Genomic DNA, 22,465 nt, shown 5'->3' with positions numbered 1-22,465 from the left:
GGAGGGAATGCCTCAAAAGAGCAGATCGGCGCTTCCCGCCTGTGGCCCCGAACAACGTTCTCTGTACGAGGCTGCCAGGACCTGCTGACGTCACTTCCATAAGGCAGCGCCCGGGCCCTGCTTCCGCCAGTCGAGCCGGGCGGGCGCTCCCTGGCGGTGCGGCGGTCCCCGTCCCGATGGCGGTCCCGGTCCGGCGGCTCCACTCCGGGCCCCTCTCCCCGCCGCCACAGACGGCTGGACCGCGCTGCTGTCGCCGGGCTCAACACACCCAAAGCAAGCGGCCCAGCCCCGGGGTTCGACGCCCCGGTTCTGCCGCTGCCCGGGCACCGGGAGCAGCGAGGGCGGGGGCTGTGACGGCCCCGAGGGGCTGCATCTCTCCCGTCGCGGAGCTGGTCCCAGGCAGCACCTGGGGAAGCGCCGGGGCCAGTCTGCGAAGCGGCGGCTCCTGTCCCCGGTCCTGCTTCACCTCGAGCCCTCTGCTCGTGCCCAGCAGCTCCAGATCGGAGCCGGCTCCGGGGGCAGCGACGGCGGGCACGGGGACGCGGCCGCACGCATAGGACACAGCTCTGCACTGCAGGAAGGGACAGGCACTACAACCAGGGACACCTTTATTAAAAAAATACAGATCAGACACTTGTCATTACAGCGATGACCCGAGCCAGGACATCACACAAATATCTACACCAAGAACCATGAGGACACCCGAGGAAAGGCGGAGGGGCTGGGGCACCCCCAGCTCGGCTAGGCTCAGTCCAGGCTCAGCCTCTCCCGGTTCTCCCACAGCCACGCGTGGTACACGTTCAACTTGTGGTCCTGTGGCTGCACCTGGAACACAGGGAAAGTTCTAAAACACCTCATCACTGCAACACTGTGAGTGTTGGTTTTCTATTCCCAGGGGTCGGCAGACACAAGCCCAGACCTGCCCCGGCTGCAGTGCCCACCTCCTTCCACTCGTTGACGCAGAAGATCCTGTAGGAGTCGTTGCCGTACTTGCCGATGCCGTGGAGCTCGATCGGGTACCGCCACCGCTTGCTCAGGTACTCACCTGCAAGGCAGGGCACAGCCCTCGGGCACCCCCTCACCTGCACCAGGCACAGGGAACACCTGGGCAGAACTCTCCCTCTGTGCCAGTGGAACACGGCTCCACTTTGGTACATTTCAAATAAAACTCCAAGTTTTAGGTGTTTCCTGGTGAATGCAGGCCATGAATCCCCACAGGTACATCTTAAGCACTTTTTCAACAATTCACCATAGGAGAGTTTCAGTCACCTCTCTCTTCTCAGAACAAAGTATTCCTCTGCAGGTTCTGAGTTTAGAAAATATTAGAATCATAGAGAAATTCCACTGGAAGGGCCTTCTGCAGGTCACCAGAGCAACCCTGAGTAGAGCCATCCTATCCCAGTGCTGCAAACATAGCAGCAGTGCTGCCAGTGTTGGGTCTCCTCCACTCCAGGAAATCTCCTGGTCTCCTGCACAACTCCCCCTGGCTGGCACTTCCCTCCCCGTTCAGACTGGGATCAGCAGCTCAGCCCGTGTGACACTAACAGAGCCCAAATGATGCACAAAATAACCCACTAGGTCACCAAACTGCCAAACAGAGGAGAAGCCACAGAGCAGTATTTGGATTGAAGCCGTTTGCCTTTTGCCAGCGTAACAGAGACCATTCCAGGTATCAGGAAAACCCACCCGAGAACCTGATGATGGTTTTGGCTCTGAGTTCGTAGAGGCCGAGAGGTTTGAGCAGCTCTGACATCTCTTTCCAGTCTGCAGCCCTGGCTACCTCAGGAGAAGGGTACTTCTTCAGGAACTCCCAGAGCACTGGAATTGCCATTTTCCCTGGTGAAAGAAGCCTGTGAGCAGAAGGCTGGGCCAGGAATTCTCCTTCTGCATTATCCAAGTGCTTTCTTAAGTGAGCTTTTCCAAGGCAAGAGTTACCAACTAAAGATTGTTTCACACTGATGTGAGTTAATATACAACTATTCTTTCATTAATGCCATTAGAACTGGCATCAGTTTTATCCCTGCAACACCTCCCAACATTCACACAACACCCTTACCTGAAGTTTTATTGAGAAATATGGTGGCAATGAGAAGCTTCCATGGATCATGGAAGAGCGTTTCTTGGACCAGATTGAAAGGAGAACGTGGAGGGGTCCATTTTCTGAGGGCTTTCCTTCTGGGTGGGTTGGGGGCTGTACAGAGGCAACACAGAAATATTTATTGGTCAGGAAAGGACAGGTTTACCTATTTAGTTAAAAAAGAAAAATTAAAATTAAGACCTTGGAAGCAGATTGATCTTTGTGGGGGCACTGTGTGTGGATGGAGCCATGGCAGTTCCCACACAGCCTTTCCAAGGCTGCAGGGGACTGCGTCCCCTCTGGCACAGCTGCAGCCAGAGCCAAGGCTGCCAGCCTCAAACTGCAAGGCATTTGCCAGAACATCACTTGACCCTGAGCCATCCTATCCCTCCCCCATAAAAAAAATACATTTCCCTAAAGAATACAATACCTTCTTTGCTGTATTTACTGGAAAAATATGGACTTGTTTTCCTTCTCTCCACTTGTGTTCGTGGGACAGACTCTTCTGTAAAGAAATAGAACCTCAGCATTAGGAAGAAGAACCAACATACCACTTTATGCTGCGATGGAAACAGAAGAAATTTTTGTCATGCACAGAACACACACATGCCCTAGATCCCCTGCAGGTCTCACACTGTAGAGCTCGAGAGTTTGGAACAGAAAGTCCCAGGTGTGACTAAATCTGCATTAAGTTAAATGCTGTTGGATAAAGAAATGAGACAGTTTTCAATGTTAGAGCAGGTCAACCCAAAACAGAACACCTGGCTCAAACAGTCAGGACACCCTGGCAGAAGGTGAGGGCTGGGGTCACATTCTGCTCACACACACATGTACCTGATGCCCCTCTGACAGTTGTGCAGCTCGTCCTGTCCCACGGCTCAGCATCCGCCTCGGTGTTGGATTTAACATCCTGCTTACCCACAGGCCCCCCATCTGGCTCCTTCCCTGTCTCCAGTCCGTGGGATTTCTCCTCAGCTGGGTCACTGGAGCCTGTCCCCACAGGACCCTCCTCTGGCAGGTGCCCCAGGTCCCTCTGGGAGCCAGCAGCCACTGACCTCAGCCGTGTGCCTGCCTGTGCCCTGGACACTGCTGACAGAGCTTTGCCTGCACCCACAGGCTCAGCACTCACATCACCCACACCCTGGCTGTCAGCCCCACTCCTGTCTGTCTGTCTACAGAACCTCTTGTTCTGAACACACTCGATCTGCCGTGTGCTACAGACTCTTCTCTGCCTCTTGCTCTGGGGGTCACCTTGGCTCCTCCTTTCTGAGCTCTTCGCAGGTTTTCTACTCTGGACACTTTTCCCACCTGCCCCCTTCCTTTTTGTTTTCAAACCCTTCTCTGGGTCTGTGCTATCCATGACCAAATCTGTGCTTTCCAAAGTGGATGTAACGTCTTCCAGGTGTCCATTCCCAGTGTGGATGTTCTCAATTCCATCCTTGGACCCATTCTGCACACAGAGCTCCTGCACTTGGCTATGACAATCGTCCTTCTCCAGGTCAGTCCTCGCAGCTCTTCTGCTGCATCCCCTCACCCCCGAGCGTGTGCTTTCCCGAGGAGCTGTGAAATCAAAATCTGCTGCTTTCAGTGTTGTCTCCCCAGTTTTCTGAAAATACTCCACAAGCGCTCGTTTCGACCTCAGCTTCTTCCCTTCGGGGCTGCGGTAGGAAAGGAAAGTAAATTAGTGACTTGTGCATTCTCTTGCTTTTTGCTGAAAAACTTATGGTACATTAAAAAAAAAACCAAATAAGGGCAGAAACAGTTGTTGGGGTGCGTTTGTGTGGCTCGGCCAAGAAAGGCCACACAGAGCTACGGCCCCCGGCCTCACCTGACAAAGCACACGTCGATCCTCCCGGCCGTCCTGCCCGCCCGCCTGCGGCTGCTCACCCGCTGCCACCCGCGGGGAACGGCGCTGGGCCCCGCCGGGCCGCGGGGCCTGCAGGGGAAGGAGAGCCCCGGTGAGGTCCTGCTCCGGGGGGGCCCGGGGGCGGCGGATCAAGCCTGGGCCCGAACCAGAGCCCCACATAGTCCCAGGAGCCAGCTCGCCCCGGCCCCGCTCCCGGCCCGTCCCGCCGTTACCCGTCCGCCGCTCCCGCCGCTCCCGCCGCTCCCGCCGCCACCATTTCCCGCGCCCCGGTCACGTGACGCCCCGCGGCCCGTCCGGCCCGTCCGGCCCGCGCGCCCCCCGGCAGCGCCCCCTGTCGCGCCGGCGGCCCCCGCGCGCAGGCGCGTTGCCCGTGGCGGCCGGCGCGGTGCGGGCCCGGGCGAGGGGCCGTGAGGGCGGTGCGGGGCCGTCAGGGCAGTGCGGGCCCGTGAGGGCAGTGCGGGCCCGGGCACTGAGGGCGGTGCGGGCCCGGCCATGCGGGCCGCGCTCACCTGGCGCGACAGGGCCGAGCAGTGGTGAGCGGCCCCGGGGATACCCGGTGTGCGGGGCGGCAGCGCGGGGGCGGTCCCGGAGGTTCACTCGGGAGTCAGACCCACCCTCACCGTGCCTTTACCAGTGTCGGGTGTGTGGCACCTCCGATGCTCAGGGAGTGTGTTTTCTGCCTCCTAAGACGGGGTTTTTGGTTGGTTTGTTTCCCTCAGTATTTACGACCTCGCGTTCAAGCCGGATGGGACCCAGCTAATAGTTGCTGCTGGAAACAGGCTGCTGGTAGGGAAACCTTCCTGTCCTCTCTCCTCTACAGCTGTATGAATGTGATTTCTTCCACGTTAACTTATGAATATAACCTATCCGAAATCCCCTTATCTCTGCCAGCCCAGCCTCACAGCCACATACATATTAATGCAGGCCAACTCTAAAGTGATTTGAAGCTTTTTAATATTTCTTACCAAGTTTTAAGCTCTATTTCCAAAAGTAATGAGATTTAAGTTATTTGCATCATCTCGTCCTCTCGTGCCTCGCCCGAGGTTTGAAATCCATGAACCTGCCCCCGGGCCTGGCACAGAGCACGGAGTGCAGGGGCTGTGCTGGTACAAGTTTCACTAAAATCTCTGTGGGAAGGGGAGAGACTCAAATCCATGTCCTGGTGTTGTGGGAACCTTCAGCCCGAGCTGTTTGTGGGACCCTGGAGCTGCTGCAAGAGCAGCTCCGGACCAGCTGCTCACAGGTCCTGCAAAGCTTTCAGGTGGGGCAGGTGTAGGAGCTGCAGGGAAGGGTGGATTGCAGAGTTCAGCACTGCAGGACAGCAGGAGTTATTTTCAGTGCTCACAGAATGGTGCATTTAGTGATGCCCCTTTGCAGTAATTTATTGCCTTTAAACATCTAATGTGGAGAAAGATGTTTAACAACAAGATGTAAAAGATGAAAATAAAAGATAAAAAACCAGTAAGACGTAAAACAAGCTGCCAAATGAGCTGGTGGGAAATCTCTTTTGTGTGTGTAATTTTCTAGTACTGATTCTTCTTTCCTCACAAGAAGTATCATGTTATAGAAAGCTGCTTCTATGCTTGACAACATTTTGTCTTGTATGAACTGTGTACTATGCAAAAAGCAGGCACAAAAGGAAGTGCATAATTTGTTGTCCCTCAGTAATTTTAAATTCACAGTCCTCACCCTAGAAGTGTTCAAGGCCAGGTTGGACAGGACTTGGAGTAATGTGATCTAGTGGAAGGTGTCCCTGCCCATGGCATGGGGGTGGAACAGGATGAGCTTTAAGGTCCCTTCCCCTCCAAACCAGTTTATGGTTCTGTGATTCACTGGAAGATTTTTCATATAATTTCTTCTGTTTGTATGTTTGGTTTGGTTTTTTCTCCCCATTTAAACAGGTATATGATACTTCTGATGGAACCCTAATTCAGCCTTTGAAAGGACATAAGGACACTGTGTACTGTGTGGCTTATGCCAAAGATGGTAAATATCCTTTGGGGCTTTGTTAGTCTGGTTTGTGAAGTGCATCTCTCCCATTTGTTGTTGCCCATTGAAAACAGAGAAATGGCTGTTGTTTCGGTCACAGCACGTGAGTGCTGGGGTTTATTCTTTAGCAAGTGCTGGGATTTGTTGCTCAGTGGAGGGTTCAATCTGCTATACAAGGTGCTGGCTGTAGGGTCACTTGGGAATCCAAGAGCTGGGGTCCCACTGCTCCTTCCACTTCAGTTTAAGTTTAGTACTGGTTAAGTGTATATTCGTGGGTAATGTGAGGAGAGGGTTCGCCCCAGACATCCCTCTTTCTACTGCTCACCTTTTTTTCCATAGTTCTATCCTGGAGCTTTCTGATCTGATCCTTCACACGTTACCTGCTCACTGCAGACCCCCCTCTGCTTCCAGCTCTGTCATGGTCTCTGACTCTCATTCTGAGGGACTCACTCTATGGGCTCAGGGGGCTTCCTGCAGCTGCTGCTGTTTGAGTGATGGGTGTTCCTGTGACAATGTCCCCATTTTCCTTGTCACTGTTCCCATGGGGCTGGCAGCACTGGAAGGTCGGGTTGCTCACAGGGCTGTGGGAAGGGTGCAGTACAGCCATTGGAGTTCCACGTGGCTGGGGAAGCACGGGCACATCCAGGCACTCAGTGTCAGCCCCTTTATTACTTGAGCCTTGTCAAGTTCAAGAACTTCTTGCTCTCTCTTTGATTGAGTATTGGGAGTGAAAGTGATTTTTGTACATGTGGGATTTAAATGATCTCCAATTCCTAGGCAAGCGTTTCGCATCTGGCTCTGCTGATAAAAGTGTGATAATTTGGACTTCAAAGTTAGAAGGAATTCTGAAGTACACGTAAGTGATGCCATTCAGTTCTGTGCTTCAAAAGCCAATTTTGATTATGCACTGCTGCTCTCAAAGAGCACGAGCTGTTAGACTTGGAGAAAGTTCATGAAGGTCAGAGGAAATGCCAAGGGTGGTAGGGGAGGGAGGAGGGAAAGAACAGTTCACGTATCTGAATGAGGCAGAAAAGCAATTAAGGGGATAAAAGTGGGTGGAGAGTCGAAATAAATCTCTGAGTTTAGAGGGCTGGTAGAGAACTGGGGAAACTCAGAATAGGTCAGAATAAAATGAAAGACAATGTGACCGTTCTGGTATAATATACCACAATTCTGGTTAAAGATCAAATTAAAGATGGCTTTGGTACTTTTGGTCTATTTCAATCTCCTGGCTCTGTGTTTATATCAGCCCTCTGAAGTGCCAGCTCACGTTCTGTTTCGGACTGCACATTTATCACGAGTCGGTTTGCACGAGCTGGTCACTGCACGGAGCCTGCATGAGCACACTTGGTTTAGAATTTGGATACAACATTTAGTCATATTTCACAAACCACTCTTGCTCTACAGTTTTAGCTAATCTTGATGAAATGCACTGTATCCTGCCACTTGGAGACGATTTTTGTAAGGTTTATTACGGATTTACTTTACAGTAATAGCAGATTAACTTGATGTACTATAAACCAATCCAGTTATTTTGGCATCTGGTAAAGCTTTCAGCTCTCTTGTTGAAAGTCAGAAAAGGGGCATTTAAGAATGATTTATTGAAATCTGATTTTAACTTCATTCTAGGCATAATGACTCTATCCAGTGCATTTCATACAATCCTCTCACTCATCAGCTGGCATCCTGCTCGTCTGGGGATTTTGGTATGTCTTTTCCCTTGAACTTTTCCACTGAGCCAGTGAATTCCATTACAGTTGATAGCTAAGCTAGCCACAGATAGGTACAGCTCTGTATCTGCAGAAGAGATGTGACACAAAGCTATCTAAGGCTCAGTGACATTGGATACTGATTTAAATCACTTAATCCCAGTGGGAAAGGCCAGTGTAGTGAGGGGCCACAGGATGAAACATGCTGCTCTGTTATTACTGGAATTTTTTGCAAAGACACCCTCTGTTATTTAGATGGATTTTTTTCCCATTTACTGATAAATAATATATATTTAAGTGTCCTTCTAGCAGTGGACAAGACTTTGATGCCTTTGGAGTCCCAGCCGAGTTCTCCAACAATATTAGTTTCCAGTCTGAACTCTGGCTCATGCTTATTTGTCATTGGCTTCTTGTTTGTTTTTATCAAGGCTTGTGGTCTCCTGAACAGAAGTCAGTCTCTAAACATAAAACAAGCTGTAGGATCACCTGCTGTAGGTAAGTTTTAAGGATTACCTTAAGTCATTTAAGTTAGTTTCAATACAAACCATTCCAAATAAGATGCAAGCTTAAAAAAACCTGGTTTCCCCCCCTTCTTTTTCAATAGCAAAATTTTTGGGTTTTATTTTGTTCTGTTTATAACCAAATTCTTCTGAAAGCATCAGAGAGATGTTCTAGTCTCGAGCAAGTGTCTTAGGTTCTCTGTCCCTCTATTTGTCCATCTTGTACAATAACAATAGAATTAAATTAGAGGAAAAATAATTGCAATTTTTATTTGTAAAGTTATTCATCCTTTGTACTGTTGGTGTTTTCAGTTGAAGGAGGTATTACTGTTGGGGGCAACCTGAAGCAAGGGTTCATTAGTTGAAGTTATCCATCTATCCAGTACTCTATCCAACAGAGAACAGATTAGACCCCAGGCCCCCTCTGTCCCACACCAGGCAGTTCTATCTGATCATGTTCTAAATGTGGTTTTTAAAGCATTCTGGTGTGCTGCCAACACTGCCATCCCCAAAATGGATCTGTGACTTAGCACATGTTACAAGTGTTGCAAGCAGATGATAGCTTTAATTTATTTTTTTATTTCTGTGTATATGATAAAGTGTTCTCGATGTAGTGCATGCTGTTGCCATAAATGTGGATTTAGATGCATAAACAAACTGTAGATTTACTGGCTACCTCTCAGAACTCCCTCTTAGAAATATATTTGAATCTACCATCCCTGTGTGAGTGTGCTGTACCATCCTACCTTCCTGCTGCTTGTTTGTAGTAGTTTACTGTTCAGTATGTGTGTGTTTTCTCAGCTGGACAAATGATGGCCAGTATCTTGCTTTGGGGATGTTCAACGGCATTGTCAGCATAAGGAACAAAAATGGGGATGAGAAAGTAAAAATAGAACGTCCAGGGGGTTCCTCCTCTCCAATATGGTCAATTTGTTGGAATCCTTCCAGGTAAATAATTTCATCCTTCCCTTTTTTTTCATGCTGAATAGATAATCTGTGGCTCATTGATTGCAGAAGGGCTTGACTTTTATCCTTGATGAAACATGCCATGTACGTTACCTTTTTTAAGTGATCATATCTTGGGGTTTTGGCTTTGCTGCCAGTCTTTAATTGAGTGGAGAAGCTGGGAACAAGTTTCACTTAGATTGTAGACGTGGGATTGTTTAGGTTGGAAAGCCCTCCAAGGTCATCGAGTCCAGCCATTCCCTCAGCACTGCCAAGGCCACCACTGACCCATGTTCCCAGGTGCCACATCCACATGGCTTTTAAATCACTTCAGGGATGGTGACTCCATCACTGCCCTGGGCAGCTGTGCCAATTCCTGACCATCCTTTCAGGGAAGAAATTTTCTTGATATTCAACCTGACCCTCCCCTGGCACAGCTTGAGGCCGTTTCCACTCATCCTGTCCCTTGTCCCCTGGGACCAGAGCTCGACCCTCCCTGGTTCCTCCCTCCTGTAAGGGAGTTGCAGAGAGCAAGAAGGTCCTCCTTGAGCCTCCTTTTTTCCAGGCTGAGCCTCCCCAGCTTCCTCAGCTGCTCTTGGTGCTCCAGACCCTTCCCCAACTCTGTTCCCTTCCCTCGACATGCTCCAGCCCCTCAATGTCTTTCTTACAGTGAGGGACACAAAGCTGACCCCAGGATTTGAGATGCAGCATCGTCAGATCTGCAGAAACATTTCTTTTGTCTTTTTTACTGATTTTGATTGATGGAGTTTTGGGGGGGTGTGGGGTTGGGTTCTGTTTGAATTGGGGGGAGATAGGGGAACTATTTTTTCACTTCAATTCAGAGAGAATATTCTCTCAAATATGTGAACAAACAATTGCTATTGCAGTAGGTGGCAGAATTTTTGGAGTAGAGTAGATGAAGAAGAGGAGGAGTCAGTTTGCAGCTATTTAGAGGAGATCCCAGTACTGGAATCCAGGCCTGGCAGTAGGCAGGATAGTCAGCCAGAGAAGAAAGACCACGAGGAACAGGAGTCCCCTTTCAACTTGTGAGTGAAACTTCAAAGGAACGTATGTACCTCTGTTACCTAGAACGGCACTTTACAGGAAGGACCAAGGGCAGACTTATGCAGGGTACAACCTCAGATATTCAAAAATTAGGAGGTGCTAGATTAATAGTTACCTGCATAGCCCTAGTTTGTTCTGCTGGTCTGTGTTCATCATGAGATAGGTGTGTGTCCCCAAGTTGTCTTCCACAGTTTTCAGTTACAAGGAGTATCTGCTGTCCTTTTAGTTTGTGACTTTTAACAAGTAGCTTACAGTAAATTCTGCTGTCCTACTACTTGGTTCTGTTGATCTAGGAAATTTATTAATAAATTGCTGTAGAATTAATACTTTTTTTTTTCGGTAGAGATGAACGCAATGACATTTTAGCCGTGGCAGACTGGGGTCAGAAACTTTCCTTTTACCACCTGAGTGGCAAGCAGGTATGTCTTAAGAGAGTTTGTTCAAGAGTAGCAGGGTATTTCTGATTCTGTTTTGTATTCTACATTCAAAGTGTTTGTATGCTGTTGCCTTATTAGTTACATTAAATGTCTTCTGTTTTCCTAGCCTTTTATGAGTCTCCCTTTTTTTTAACCATTTTCCTTCAGCCCTTGTTTCTCCCGTGGCAGCTCAGCTGCTGTCTTGCAATTCTTGTATTAAAGCCCTTACAACTTTGCTGACTTCTGTGACGTGGTTCACTGGTCTGTAGAGAACATCTTTGTATTTTTTTCAGTGGTTAAAGGGCTTTTGTGAGTTGTTGCATTCTGAGCAAACTGGTTTGTGATTGGAAGGATTCTTGGACATATTTTAGAACTGCCTTTGGGAATCTTAAGGTAGCCAGTGGTTCTGGGTATTGAAAAGCTGTGCATAGATGAGACAAATGGTATCAGTGATGGCACTTGTTGCCTTCAGAAAATACGAAATGATCCTTTTGTTAACATTTCTGATGTTTTTTATTTTATTTTGCCTTGCAGATTGGGAAGGACAGAGAGCTCGGTTTTGATCCGTGCTGTGTCAGCTACTTTACCAAAGGAGAGTATCTCCTGCTGGGAGGGTCGGACAGGCAGGTTTCTCTCTTCACGAAGGACGGCGTGCGCCTGGGCACCCTGGGAGAGCAGAGCAGCTGGGTGTGGGCCTGCAGAGTTAAACCAGACTCCAACTATGTGGTGAGTAGGGACATTTCTCTGACATTTCCACAGGTCACCTGAGGTAAGACCATACATTTCAAACTCAGTTGCTTAGTTTAGCCATTCTTACTGAGGCAGCAGAACCTGAGCAGTGTCTAGGGAGGTCCTAGAACTGTCACTGGAATTACGAATATCCTGCAGAAGTGAAGCCTGGGCTGTAAGAAGGATATAGGGAGCATAACACCTGCTTTCACTGCATTTTGATTAAAAAAGAGAAGGGAAAAAGAATTAAAAATGTCAGCTAATAACTTCTGGACTGACCAAATCTAATTCCATGTTGGGAAGAAAATGCCTTACAGGGCAACTGTCAGCCTGAAATGTTGCACTCTGAGTCCTGTACAAGTGAGAAGAGAATCAAAGTGAATTTAAAAATAAACACCTCCCACCCCCCAAAAAATCTAACCAAAAACCAACCAAGTAAACCTAAGCCCCCCACCCAGCATGGTGGTGTCTGTGGTGTGTGATGAGATCAGTCCTCATTCTGCCTTGCACTTTTACCATGGTTAAGCACAAGTCAGCTGTAACTGGTATCCGTCTATACATTATGCAGGAAAAGGGACCTGGTGCTCCTATAAATACCACACACTTTGCCAATTCTCATCTACATGTACCAATTAGCTAAAATTATTCTCTTCCTGTGTTCAGGCAGTAGGATGCCAGGATGGCACAATCTCCTTCTACCAGCTGATCTTCAGCACTGTCCATGGCCTCTATAAGGATCGCTACGCCTACAGGGACAGCATGACTGACGTTATTGTCCAGCACCTCATCACGGAACAAAAAGGTAATTCCAGGCTTTGCTCAGTTGGTTTTGGGTTTTAACTGATATCCATCAGAACACTTGGAATATGCTCTGCATGTATCTGACAGGCTTTTGTTACTTTGGCAGTCAAACTGCAGAACACAGTTTGCAGGAGGTGAGTGTGAACTTGGACTGTGGAGGCTCAGCACTGACAAGCTTAATGAAGGATGTGGGGATTGGAAAAGGCATTGGGAGGGACAGGGGCTCTGAAAATAAGGTTTTAATCTCTGAAAATGAGATAAAAATACATCATATTTAACTATTTTTTTCCTTACTTGTAGCCAGAAGAGTTTCAGCTGATTTTGTTTCTTCATATCTGCTGGCTTTTTATGGCAAGGAATCAAAGTACTGCTCCAGAATGTGCTGTTGGCAAATCATACAGGGTGATAAACTATGACGGGGATAGTAGATTACATAGGTGCAGAACAACAAACATATCTGAGCAAGAATGTGCTTTGAATGTTAAAGGTGCTTTAGAGAGATTCAGTTTTAATGTGTTAGTTTTCTGATTTCTGTATCTCTTATTTTTGTGTCAGCTTTTACTGAATTGTTTTGGTGTTTTTTCTTTCTAGTTAGAATAAAAGGCAGAGAGCTTGTGAAAAAAATTGCAATCTACAAAAACAGATTAGCCATCCAGATGCCAGAGAGAATCCTGATTTATGAGCTGTACTCGGATGACTCTGCAGATATGCACTATCGGGTGAAGAAAAAGATTGTAAAGAAATTTGAATGTAACTTGCTGGTGGTGTGTTCAGATCACATTATTTTATGCCAGGTATGTGCCTTAAAAGCTACAGTAGTCCTGGGGTGTGTTCAGAGTTGAACACAGCTGTCCCAGTGGCTGGCAGGACATGACTGTCCCATGGGATGTGTTACAGCTTTTCGAAGGCAGTGCTTTTGTGCTGTGCAGCACTGACATGCTGCTGGGCAGTTGCTGAGGCACAGCTCAGGTGGCTCTGGTTCAGTAAAACTGTCTGTGTAGTGAATTTGATAAATTAACACAGAATCCAAGGGAACTTTTTGGTGGGAGAGAACTACTAGAAAAAAATTGGGAGTGTTTGGTTTTGTTTGTTCATAGCATTGGAAAACCTTAAGGAATTCACCCCGTTAAATTGACTATTTGACTGTATGATTTTTATATGTAAAAGTAGGCACATCTGCTGGTATAGGTATAAACGGAGGACATCAGATACAGATTTCATCTTCACCTCCAGGCTGTATTTTGTATCTTGCTGTGTCCTTAGGAGAAGAGATTGCAGTGCCTCTCATTTAGTGGTGTTAAAGAACGAGAATGGTTGATGGAATCTCTTATTCGTTACATTAAAGTAATTGGAGGACCCCCAGGAAGAGAAGGCCTCTTAGTTGGCCTAAAGAATGGTCAGGTAACACATCATGTCTGGTATGTGTCTTTTCACTGCAAATAAAATCTGTTCTGTGCTCCTAGGAGGAGATGTTAAAAACAGCAGGCTGTTTTACAGCCTAGAATTTTGACACAGTCTTATCTTGGGATTAAAAATTAATTACTTCTGTCTTTCATATTCTGTGACAGTAAAATTAATACAAATATGTTTAATTTTGTCTGAAGTCTGTGAGTTGTTAGGATGAACTGAGAGCATGTTTGCCTTTGGTGGGTAGTGGGGGTGTGTACAGCTCTCCTGAACACTTGTGAGAGTGTGGGTGTTCTCAGGTGAAAGTACTGTCTGCTTCACACGCCGGGTGGCAGCTGGAAACGTCAAACTGGAGCTCTGAGGTATTGATAGAGAGGAAGTTGAGCCCCTGTGTGTATGTTATATATTCCTGTATTAATGTAACTGTTTAACTAGTGGAGCATTAAGAATCCAGGTGTGTAGCATCTGATTTATTTGTATAGGCTTGCAACCTAGAGCATGTTGTGGCAGCCAGTCTGCTCAAGAGACCTCAAACTGGAAGCATTTACTTAATCTTAGCTCACAGTTTCTCTCTGAAAAAAACTTGCAATTGCACACTTTAAACAGCACCGCAATTTGTTCTGTTACGCTGTTTCTAGTTTTAGGGACAAAAATGGGTGGAGTGACTTTGTTTCACACCTGTGTAGATCCTGAAGATCTTCGTGGATAACCCCTTCCCGATCGTGCTGCTGAAGCAATCCACGGCCGTGCGCTGCCTGGACATGAGCGCGTCGCGCAAAAAGCTGGCTGTGGTGGATGAGAACGACACCTGCCTCGTCTATGACATTCATACCAAAGAGTTGTTGTTTCAGGTAAAAATTAAAAGCTGCTGGGTTTTTTAAAGGTGGGGCAGGAGGGCAGGAAGTAGTTCCAAGCACAGAACATCCCCAAAGTGTTGCTGTGCAGAAATTCATGTAACTGTCATTTAGACTATTAATGACATGTTGTAGGATTTGACTGTGATCTGTTTATCCAAACCACCCTTTCAGAGATAGTAGAGAAGTAATGAATAGACAGGAGATGTATGTGAGCAACAGCTGAATAAAAAGCACTGAGACATGTGACCTTTTCAGTTTAATTTAGAGCTCTCTCTTCTTTCCCTCTGAAGCATTACAGTAAATGAGCATTTTGGTTTTATCATTCGTATGAACAGAATTAAAGTCTAAACATCTTTGTTTGTCGTGTATTCCTAGGCTATAAAGGAATCATGATAATGCTCCCTTCATTGGCAGTTTAGCAGTCACTCATTAATGTTGCTTAAATGTTTTCAGAGCACACTGGATCGCAAGTATGGAGTGCTGCAAAGATAGGGTCTGTAACTTCCTTTGTGTAATGAGCAGAGAAATGATCAATTAAATCTAACTAGCAGATTCCATTATTGTGGAATTTGGTTTTATGTTCTACAGGTTGGTAGTAGAGATCATTAGTAAATGAATATATATTATATTCATTATATATTACATATATATATTGAATATATATATTACATATATATATTCAATATACATTAAAGGCAAGACAATTACAGCTGTGTATTAAAATATAAAATACATCCCTGTGAATCTGTTTAGGAATATACTAGGCTGTAGGATATTAAAAATGGAAATAATCAGTGTGTATACGCACCAGGCTGTCTTAGATCAAACATTCTAGCTGAAGGAGGCGCATTTCTTAGGAAAGATGTGATTGCATCTGTTGTAATCCTGAGTTGTTTTGCTCACTAGGAACCCAATGCTAACAGCGTGGCCTGGAATACCCAGTGTGAGGATATGCTTTGCTTTTCTGGAGGAGGATATCTCAATATCAAAGCTAGTAACTTCCCTGTCCACCAGCAAAAACTGCAAGGCTTTGTTGTGGGTTACAATGGCTCCAAGATCTTCTGCCTTCATGCTTTCTCTATGTCAGCTGTTGAAGTTCCGCAGGTAATCCTTTAATCTCATTAAGTGTTGCTTTATATCTCATAAACATGAATGTTTAGCAAGTGAAGAAGCTTTTCTGAGATTTACTTGTATTCCATTACTAAAATGATTGCAGTTCACACTTTCTTCATTGTTATTTAAGTTATATTGTGTGATCTATTTTATTTTTGTTTCTTCAGCATTAATTAAGATAACTTCCTTTTTGCTGTTGATAATTGTTGTTTCCGATTCTCCCTTTCTACTTGCAAATGCACATAATCTCATTTAGTGCAGGCCTTACCTCCTTGAGTATTTTTACTGTATTCTTTCTATGTAACTTTTCTCCAGTTGTAATTTCATTTTTCTTATAAGTACATCAAATACTGTCTTACTGTTGCTTCACCGAGACGTGTTTAGGCAATATTTAAGCTGTATATTTTAGTCTGAATGTATGGAACATGAGTAGTCTATATTCTAAATTTATGGATTGCTTTCCATAAAATGCTGTTTTCTGTGTCATGAGAAGCAATGGAAGGGTCTAAAACAATCCAAAAGACAAAACAAAGAAAAAAGGTTGGGCAGGATTTGCTGCTGAGGGTCAATGCAGGAGGCAGAATGCCCTGTCTTGTACTGACTGGTGAACAGGTGTGTTACAGACTCCTCTGTCCCCTGAGGCCCTATACAGGTCCTTACCAAGGCTCTTGTCTGGAGTGGTGGGCAGCCACAGGGTCACCAGGCCTGGAACACTCCTGCCTGCCTTTGGCACACTGCAGAATACCAAGGTGCCACAGAAATATTGTGCAGTGTCACAGAGGCAGCTTTTCCAAGGCTATGCTTTTGGAGGGAGGGAGTACCAAAGAGTGTACAATTTTCAGATAAATTGATAAAAATAACATAAAAATCAGTAACATTCTGCTGTGGTTGCAGACACAGGTTAAGGTAGTGGTGCTGCAGTGCTCCCTATTCACTCAGAGGGTCAAACTGTGTCAGCAGACCCACATCCATCTGTGTGTGTGTCACCATGCAGCAGTTGGCAGTTCCCCTTTTAAATTTCCTTTAGGGCAGGTCCTTGAGGGCCTGGGTGTCTTCTGGGCTTATTAGTCACAGTCTTGGTAGAACAGCTTTGTCATCAGTGTTGGTGCAGAAGGGTTACTTCCCCGTGGAGCCTCTTCCTGTGTGTCTGGATGTTTCCAGGGATGCATCACACCAGGCAGTGGTGCCACTTATGCATGCTCTTGGCCTTTGAGAGTACACTGCTCCTCCTTTGCTCTGCTTCCATAGTACTGAAAAAGCACAGTCTACATCATATTTAGCATGTCCAATGCCCTGAAGAATTCACATTCTTTACTTTCTAGAATGCAAGGAACTGAAGATTTCAACATGGATGAGTTTCTAATGTAATTAACCCAGCTTGTCTAAATATGATAATAATCACCCTAGAATGCTATTCTGTCTGTATACAAAACCCGGGCAGCTTGTAATGGTTATGATTAGAATATATCTTTTTTTTCCCAATGTATGTAGAGAATTTCACTAATATATCTCAGTATTATGCTTTCTAATACATGTTTTTTCCTTGGCAATCCTCAGTCTGCACCCATGTATCAATATCTGGAACGAAAAATGTTTAAAGAAGCCTATCAAATTGCGTGTTTAGGAGTGACTGATGCTGACTGGAGAGAGCTGGCCATGGAAGCCTTGGAAGGGCTGGAGTTTGAAACTGCTAAAAAGGTAAAGCAGTTATTTACTCATTTAGTAGAAAGCTTGGGTTTTACATTTAGATATTTCTATCTGTGTGTGTATATAATGTATGTTTTATGACTGGAATACAAGTGGTGTTCCTTGGTCACTGTCTTGCTTGTGTCTAGCGTGTTTGTTGTTCCACAAACAAATGGGTTTGTTATATACTCAGGATGTTGAGATGACGTTCTAAACTGAAATCTAATGTATCTTTCTAGATAAATACCATGTTCTAGATCAAAGTGTTCAATGCAAAGAAAATGGTTTCAACTGGAAAATGCATTAATGAATTTAGGGAAGCAGAACTGGAAACAGTTCAGCAGTGCCCACCGGGTGGCAGCAGAGGATGCTCAGCTGGCTTTGTCCCCCCCCCATCCCCCGTGCTATAAACTTGCCCTTTTTTTTCCCCCTAAATATTTAATACAACCTCAGTACATGTTTGGAGATTTCTCATTCTTTGTTATCTACCCATTAACGTTCTGTGAAGGCAGTGGTGATGAGAAGGCATCATTTCAGTCCTTCTCTGCCTGGCATGCCTTGCTTTGGGGAGTGGTCTATGAATGGGCATAGACTGAAGAATTCAGTTTTCTATGGCATAAAATACTTCCCTATTTTCTTTCACCACCTCTGCTCAAATAAGAGAGGGCGAACTGAGTTCAGTGTCATGAATATTGTATGAAAGACAAAACACTAAAAATACACCGTGAATGGCCTGTAATGATAGGCATCTTTTAATAACGGATTTTTTTAAAAGGAAATTAAATGCTTTTTTTTTCTTAAGTGTAGGCATCAGAATAATTCCAGTTCCATGGATGGCTTTATGCAAATACATACTCTTAAAAAGAAATTTTGAGTGCCTCCTTGGAATTCTAAAGTAGTGCCCTCTTAGAATTAGAGCGGATTAATTCGAACAAAAGCAGCTTCTTGACTTTAAAGGCTCTCATAGTTCCTAGTCCAATCCGATGTAAGGAGAATATTCTGTGCCCCCTTAAGCATTAGTTTGGTTGGAAGTCTTGAATGTGCAGCCCAAAGAGTTAAAGTTCTGTTTTGTGATGCATGTCAGGAATAAGTGCTGAGCTGCTGCAACTCGCACGTGACTTTGCCACTTGAGACTTTGAGTTGCACATTTATCTCCATTTGCAGAGATATTACACTGTCTTGCAGTACTTCTATCGTCTTCTTCCTTTCCTCTCTCTGAGCTCCTTTCATGCTGGATTTTGAGAATGGTTTAAAAACCAGAAGTATGTGCAGCAGGCGTTGACAATACGATCAATTATGCACACCTTGCATCAAAATGGAGAAGCTATCAAATAGCCAGAATAAAAGGATGTCATATTTTAATTGCCACTTTGTATTTCTTGGGGGGCTGACGCACTCAGCTCCCAGTCCCTGCTGTGCTGCTCCTGGTCAATGCTGAGCTGTTTGGGTTGTACCTTGCCTTGTTTACTGCAACGACTCCGGACGCAGTTGTAGTCAGAGCCCTTCAGGTTCAGGACTGCACAAACCCAAACCCAGCAGAGTTCTGCCTGTCCTACTTGCATGAAGACACCTTGATTCATGCATAACAGTATTTGGATTTTTCTGGCTTTTCAAGCTAATGTCTTTTATTCTTTTTTCTTCTATTATTTTCAATAGGCATTTACCAGGGTACGAGACCTTCGATATTTAGAACTGATCAGCAGCATAGAGGTAAGAGAGTGTTCAAGATGGTGTATTTTCTTGCACTTACTGCTGTGCCAAAATCAGTACTTACTGGTTTGGAGGGACTTTTGTTTGGATAGTGCTTCTGACTGTTGGAGATGTGTTTGGAGTGAAAAATCCTGATTAGCAGAGGTGACTCAGGTTCCAGTCATAGGACCGAAACTCCATGGAATGAGGGTGTGGGACAAGAACCTCTGAAACTGTCTTCAGGAAAACAGGAAAAATGTTCAATATTCCATTAATAATTGGTAGAATACTACTGTGCTGACAGCACTTAGTACAGAATACTTCATAAACATGAGTTCATTAAGCCTTTCCCTACCCCCCAGAGGTAGGTAATTACTACTATCTCCTCTGTGCAGAGACAGAAACAGGCCCAGAGAAACGAAATGACAAACTCAGGGTCTCATGACAAGTCTGCGACAACTGGAAATAGAATTTGGAATTCCACACTTCCATACTGTGCTCTAATCCCTCCTCCTTATTCTTTTCACACTTCTTGATAGAATTTCACCCAACAATAACTGTCTGTCATGAGCACTTGAAAAGACATGGATCACCCTTGTCCTGTAAAGTTGGCTTGATAATGCTTAAAGATCTGCATGGAGATGGCATAAAGGGAATTCCTCTTTCTTGTGCTAAATAGATTTACACCTTCTCTGAAAGGATAGAATCCTTGTCTTCATGTCTGCAGAGCTGTCCTGCTGCTGTCAAAATGCCAGCTGGTTGCCGTGAACTTTTCTCTAACACAGGACAAAGTTCTGCATTAGGAGCTTCTTTTTTCTGTTTGTTTTTTTTTTTTCTTCTCAAGGGTAGGTAGGTAGGTGAGAGTGTTTTCTCACCAGTACTAACCTTTCTTTTCCACATATGCTTCTCCAGATCTACATCTATTGAGGATATTCTGGATTTGTCATGTCATATTCTGTTTAATGAGAAAGATTCCCCATGTAAATAGGCATAAGCTTACTTTCAGACTTCTTGAAAATGCTCCTTCTGCAGTAAGTTCTACACCCCGCTCACTCTCTCCTGTGGTGGATCCGACTCCTTTAGGGCTTGTAGGGATGTAGCTAAGCACACATGTTCCATTAATGTGATGGCTTTCCCTCAGTAATGACACTTTTTTTTCCTAATTGGTGACAGCAGGAAATATAGCTGCCATCTCTATCTGGCAAGATTCTGTGGAGTCTTTAGAAAATGGTTTAACAAGTCCTCTGATTATTTGTTTAACCAAGTTTTTGAAGAGAACTGTCAACACCAGCCCAGTGTCTGCCCAGTCAGTAAGTGTGACAAGGAGGAGAGATGGCTCATCCCCCTTTGGCAGTGAAGGATTGAATTTGGATGCTTGTGGAATGCTTTTCCCTTGCATGCAGTTTTCTTTAAATTGAGTCCATAGCCCATGACGTGGGCTAACAGCAGTAATAATTTTGTCCCAAGCAGGGTAGTGATGTGTGTCCAAGATACAGGATATGGCACACACGTGAAAACACACACACTCGCACACGTGTGCGTGTCTGTGTCACAAGTCCCTCGCGGTCAGGTACTGCTGTGCTTTGAGTCATGTGAAGGGTTCTCAGTGGCACTGCCCACACAGGAAGGGTTCTCCATGGCACTGCACACACACTGCCCCCGTGGTCCCTTCCCAGGCAGTCAGAGCGAGCAGTTCTGATTAGCAGGAGAGCATGTGCAGGTGCTCTGGAAGCGACTGCTGCCGACATGAATCCATGAGCTCATGGGGACAGTGGAGGTGACACTGGTTTGTATTCAGAGGCAGGTTAATGTACTTTCTGAATCTGCCTATTGCTGGCAATTATCTCCCTGTTTGTCATCCCACCCGCACATATTGTTAATTTAGCCAAATTATATGCTAGTGAGTTTGTACAGGAGAAAACGAGGAGCCCATCAGATGCCTTTTTTAAAATAGCCTGGCATAATGATAGCATGTGTTCATTTTCCTGTGTGAAATCAAGAGAAGTGATTTTTCATCACTTTAGTTTGTATAGTGACATTTAATTTTGCTCTTCCTAATTTTAATTAAGAAGGGATTTAATCCTTTAATTATAAATTCACAAGAAATGTAGGAGAGGCATAATTATGATATCCCGTTACAGGTTTTTAATTATTAATAGTTAAAATCTAAGCTTGAAAGTGTAATTCCTCAATGGCTATTTCTCACTTAGGTGTGGGTCATCTAGAATATTTTCTACATCACTCTTCAAATTTTCTATTTTTCCAGGAGCGGAAGAAACATGGAGAGAACAACAATGACCTGTTCCTGGCAGATGTTTATGCCTACCAGGGAAAATTCCATGAGGCAGCGAAGCTGTACAAAAGGAGTGGCCATGAAAATCTGGCCCTGGAGATGTACACTGACTTACGCATGTTTGACCACGCAAAGGTAGGACGTGGTGCCTGGACATTTACAGGCAGAAATATTGATGTACCTGTAGCTGTTTTCAAAGTATGATCCTACAAAAAGGTTGGATGACATGTGGGCTTTGAATTTCAACCTTGTTTTCTCAGTTAATTGATTAGAGTTTGTTTGGCTTATAAGGGGGGAAATGTCTCTGGCCTGGGTGTTATGGTGGCATTTTCCTTCAGTCTGCTACCGATGCAGCAGATTGTGTTTTGTAGAGTTTCAAATGTGACCATGGAAATTCAGGGCTTTTCATTGGATTTTTTTGTTGGACACCACCAATGGTGACTCTTTCAGTGTGGTTACATGATATTATCTGCAGTAATTTTCCTTTTTTAAAAACTAAGAATTTTGTTTTCATGACTTTTTTCCCCATTATATTGCTCAAGATCCCTTTTTATTTGTTTGTCCTCCAAAGATGATAAAGTAGTACCTGTGCAAAGTGGAGGGGAGTGCACCATGTGTTTAATTCACTTCCATACTGTAATAAAAATATTTTTCTGTCAGAGCAAGTTCTATATTAACGCACTTTATAAAGTGTATAACATAGTAACCTGGAATATTTTTGTTTACTACGGAATTTTATTTCAAAGATTCAATGTCTTGGCTTTTTTTTTAAACTCTGTTGCCATGTAGAAATAAATTGAATATGGTTCTAAAAAGTGATGTTTTTATAAGGTGATAAGAAGCATTACTTGGCTTTTAAGTCTTCTGTGGTGTCTTATCAAAATCCCTGAGAATGTACGCACTGTTTAGTCTCATTCATCACTCATCAGAGCCTTATTCTGCCCAGTCCAGGACAAAGAATTCACCATGACATGCATAGAAACTGTTTTAGCACAGATTCCCCAAGCTATGCTACAGAGAGATCTTTTTCTTCTGAGAGCTCAACAGAAACACTTGTGGGCTTTGCTGATGTAAGCCCGACTTCCGCTATTTTTGGCTGCTGAGTCTTTGTTAGCTTCAGTGTTTTGGCTCCTCTTGAACATAAATGTAATTCATAAAGAAAAATGTTCCCATAAGTCTTCGTAAGAATCTTTTAATTCTTGGCTGTAGTCATGTCTATATTTAACCAGCAGAGAGCAAGAGCTCTCATGTCCCCTGTCCTTCAGAGTGACTCCATGCAGAGAAATTCAAGGTACTCCACAGCACATGAAGGCAGCTTCTTG

General features: G+C 45.0%; 2 protein-coding genes across 6 annotated transcripts in view; one reads left to right on the top strand and one right to left on the bottom strand.

Moving 5' to 3' along the window:
* Positions 1 to 591: 591 nt before the first annotated feature.
* MBD4 (methyl-CpG binding domain 4, DNA glycosylase) lies at positions 592 to 4,215 on the bottom strand. Of its 3 annotated transcripts, none has more exons than XM_064667095.1 (8): positions 4,157 to 4,215; positions 3,906 to 4,013; positions 2,912 to 3,735; positions 2,508 to 2,582; positions 2,057 to 2,191; positions 1,687 to 1,836; positions 942 to 1,045; positions 592 to 825 (listed from the first exon to the last, which is right to left on the bottom strand). In XM_064667095.1, exons 1-8 carry the CDS (start codon positions 4,198 to 4,200, stop codon positions 748 to 750), a joined length of 1,518 nt encoding a protein of 505 aa, XP_064523165.1. In that variant the 5' UTR covers positions 4,201 to 4,215; the 3' UTR covers positions 592 to 747. The 3 variants fall into 3 exon arrangements, 2 of the variants coding, with proteins under 2 accessions (XP_064523165.1, XP_064523166.1); XM_064667096.1 differs by having other exon boundaries at positions 3,329 to 3,735; XR_010433344.1 differs by having other exon boundaries at positions 739 to 825; positions 1,687 to 1,850.
* A 150-nt stretch (positions 4,216 to 4,365) lies between these two features.
* The window catches only part of IFT122 (intraflagellar transport 122), a 31,245-nt gene continuing 13,145 nt past the window's right edge, over positions 4,366 to 22,465 (top strand). For 2 of the 3 annotated variants that reach the window (XM_064667078.1, XM_064667077.1), the window contains exons 1-18: positions 4,366 to 4,477; positions 4,664 to 4,730; positions 5,846 to 5,930; positions 6,711 to 6,789; positions 7,563 to 7,639; positions 8,071 to 8,137; positions 8,944 to 9,090; positions 9,975 to 10,133; positions 10,496 to 10,571; positions 11,103 to 11,294; positions 11,961 to 12,099; positions 12,690 to 12,892; positions 13,362 to 13,499; positions 14,192 to 14,356; positions 15,269 to 15,466; positions 17,033 to 17,173; positions 18,818 to 18,871; positions 21,117 to 21,278. In XM_064667078.1, coding sequence (XP_064523148.1) covers positions 4,437 to 4,477; positions 4,664 to 4,730; positions 5,846 to 5,930; positions 6,711 to 6,789; positions 7,563 to 7,639; positions 8,071 to 8,137; positions 8,944 to 9,090; positions 9,975 to 10,133; positions 10,496 to 10,571; positions 11,103 to 11,294; positions 11,961 to 12,099; positions 12,690 to 12,892; positions 13,362 to 13,499; positions 14,192 to 14,356; positions 15,269 to 15,466; positions 17,033 to 17,173; positions 18,818 to 18,871; positions 21,117 to 21,278 — 2,190 coding nt within the window. In that variant the 5' untranslated portion in view covers positions 4,366 to 4,436. The remainder of the gene's footprint in view (positions 4,478 to 4,663; positions 4,731 to 5,845; positions 5,931 to 6,710; positions 6,790 to 7,562; positions 7,640 to 8,070; positions 8,138 to 8,943; positions 9,091 to 9,974; positions 10,134 to 10,495; positions 10,572 to 11,102; positions 11,295 to 11,960; positions 12,100 to 12,689; positions 12,893 to 13,361; positions 13,500 to 14,191; positions 14,357 to 15,268; positions 15,467 to 17,032; positions 17,174 to 18,817; positions 18,872 to 21,116; positions 21,279 to 22,465) is intronic. The other variant, XM_064667079.1, reaches the window with a different exon arrangement.

Source organism: Pseudopipra pipra, chromosome 11 (genome assembly GCF_036250125.1).
Source record: "Pseudopipra pipra isolate bDixPip1 chromosome 11, bDixPip1.hap1, whole genome shotgun sequence".
Taxonomy (NCBI): Eukaryota; Metazoa; Chordata; class Aves; order Passeriformes; family Pipridae; genus Pseudopipra; species Pseudopipra pipra.
Note: the sequence above shows the minus strand (reverse complement) of the source record. Positions and strands in the feature narration are given on the sequence as shown.

Excerpts from the sequence above, each read along its gene's own strand:
- MBD4 (XM_064667095.1), bottom strand. The coding sequence starts at position 4,200 with ATGGTGGCGGCGGGAGCGGCGGGAGCGGCGGGAGCGGCGGACGG. Across the intron at positions 2,583-2,911 it reads AACTGTCAGAGGGGCATCAG|AAGAGTCTGTCCCACGAACA; the intron begins GTACATGTGTGT and ends ATTTCTTTACAG. Across the intron at positions 1,046-1,686 it reads AACCATCATCAGGTTCTCGG|GTGAGTACCTGAGCAAGCGG; the intron begins GTGGGTTTTCCT and ends CCTGCCTTGCAG.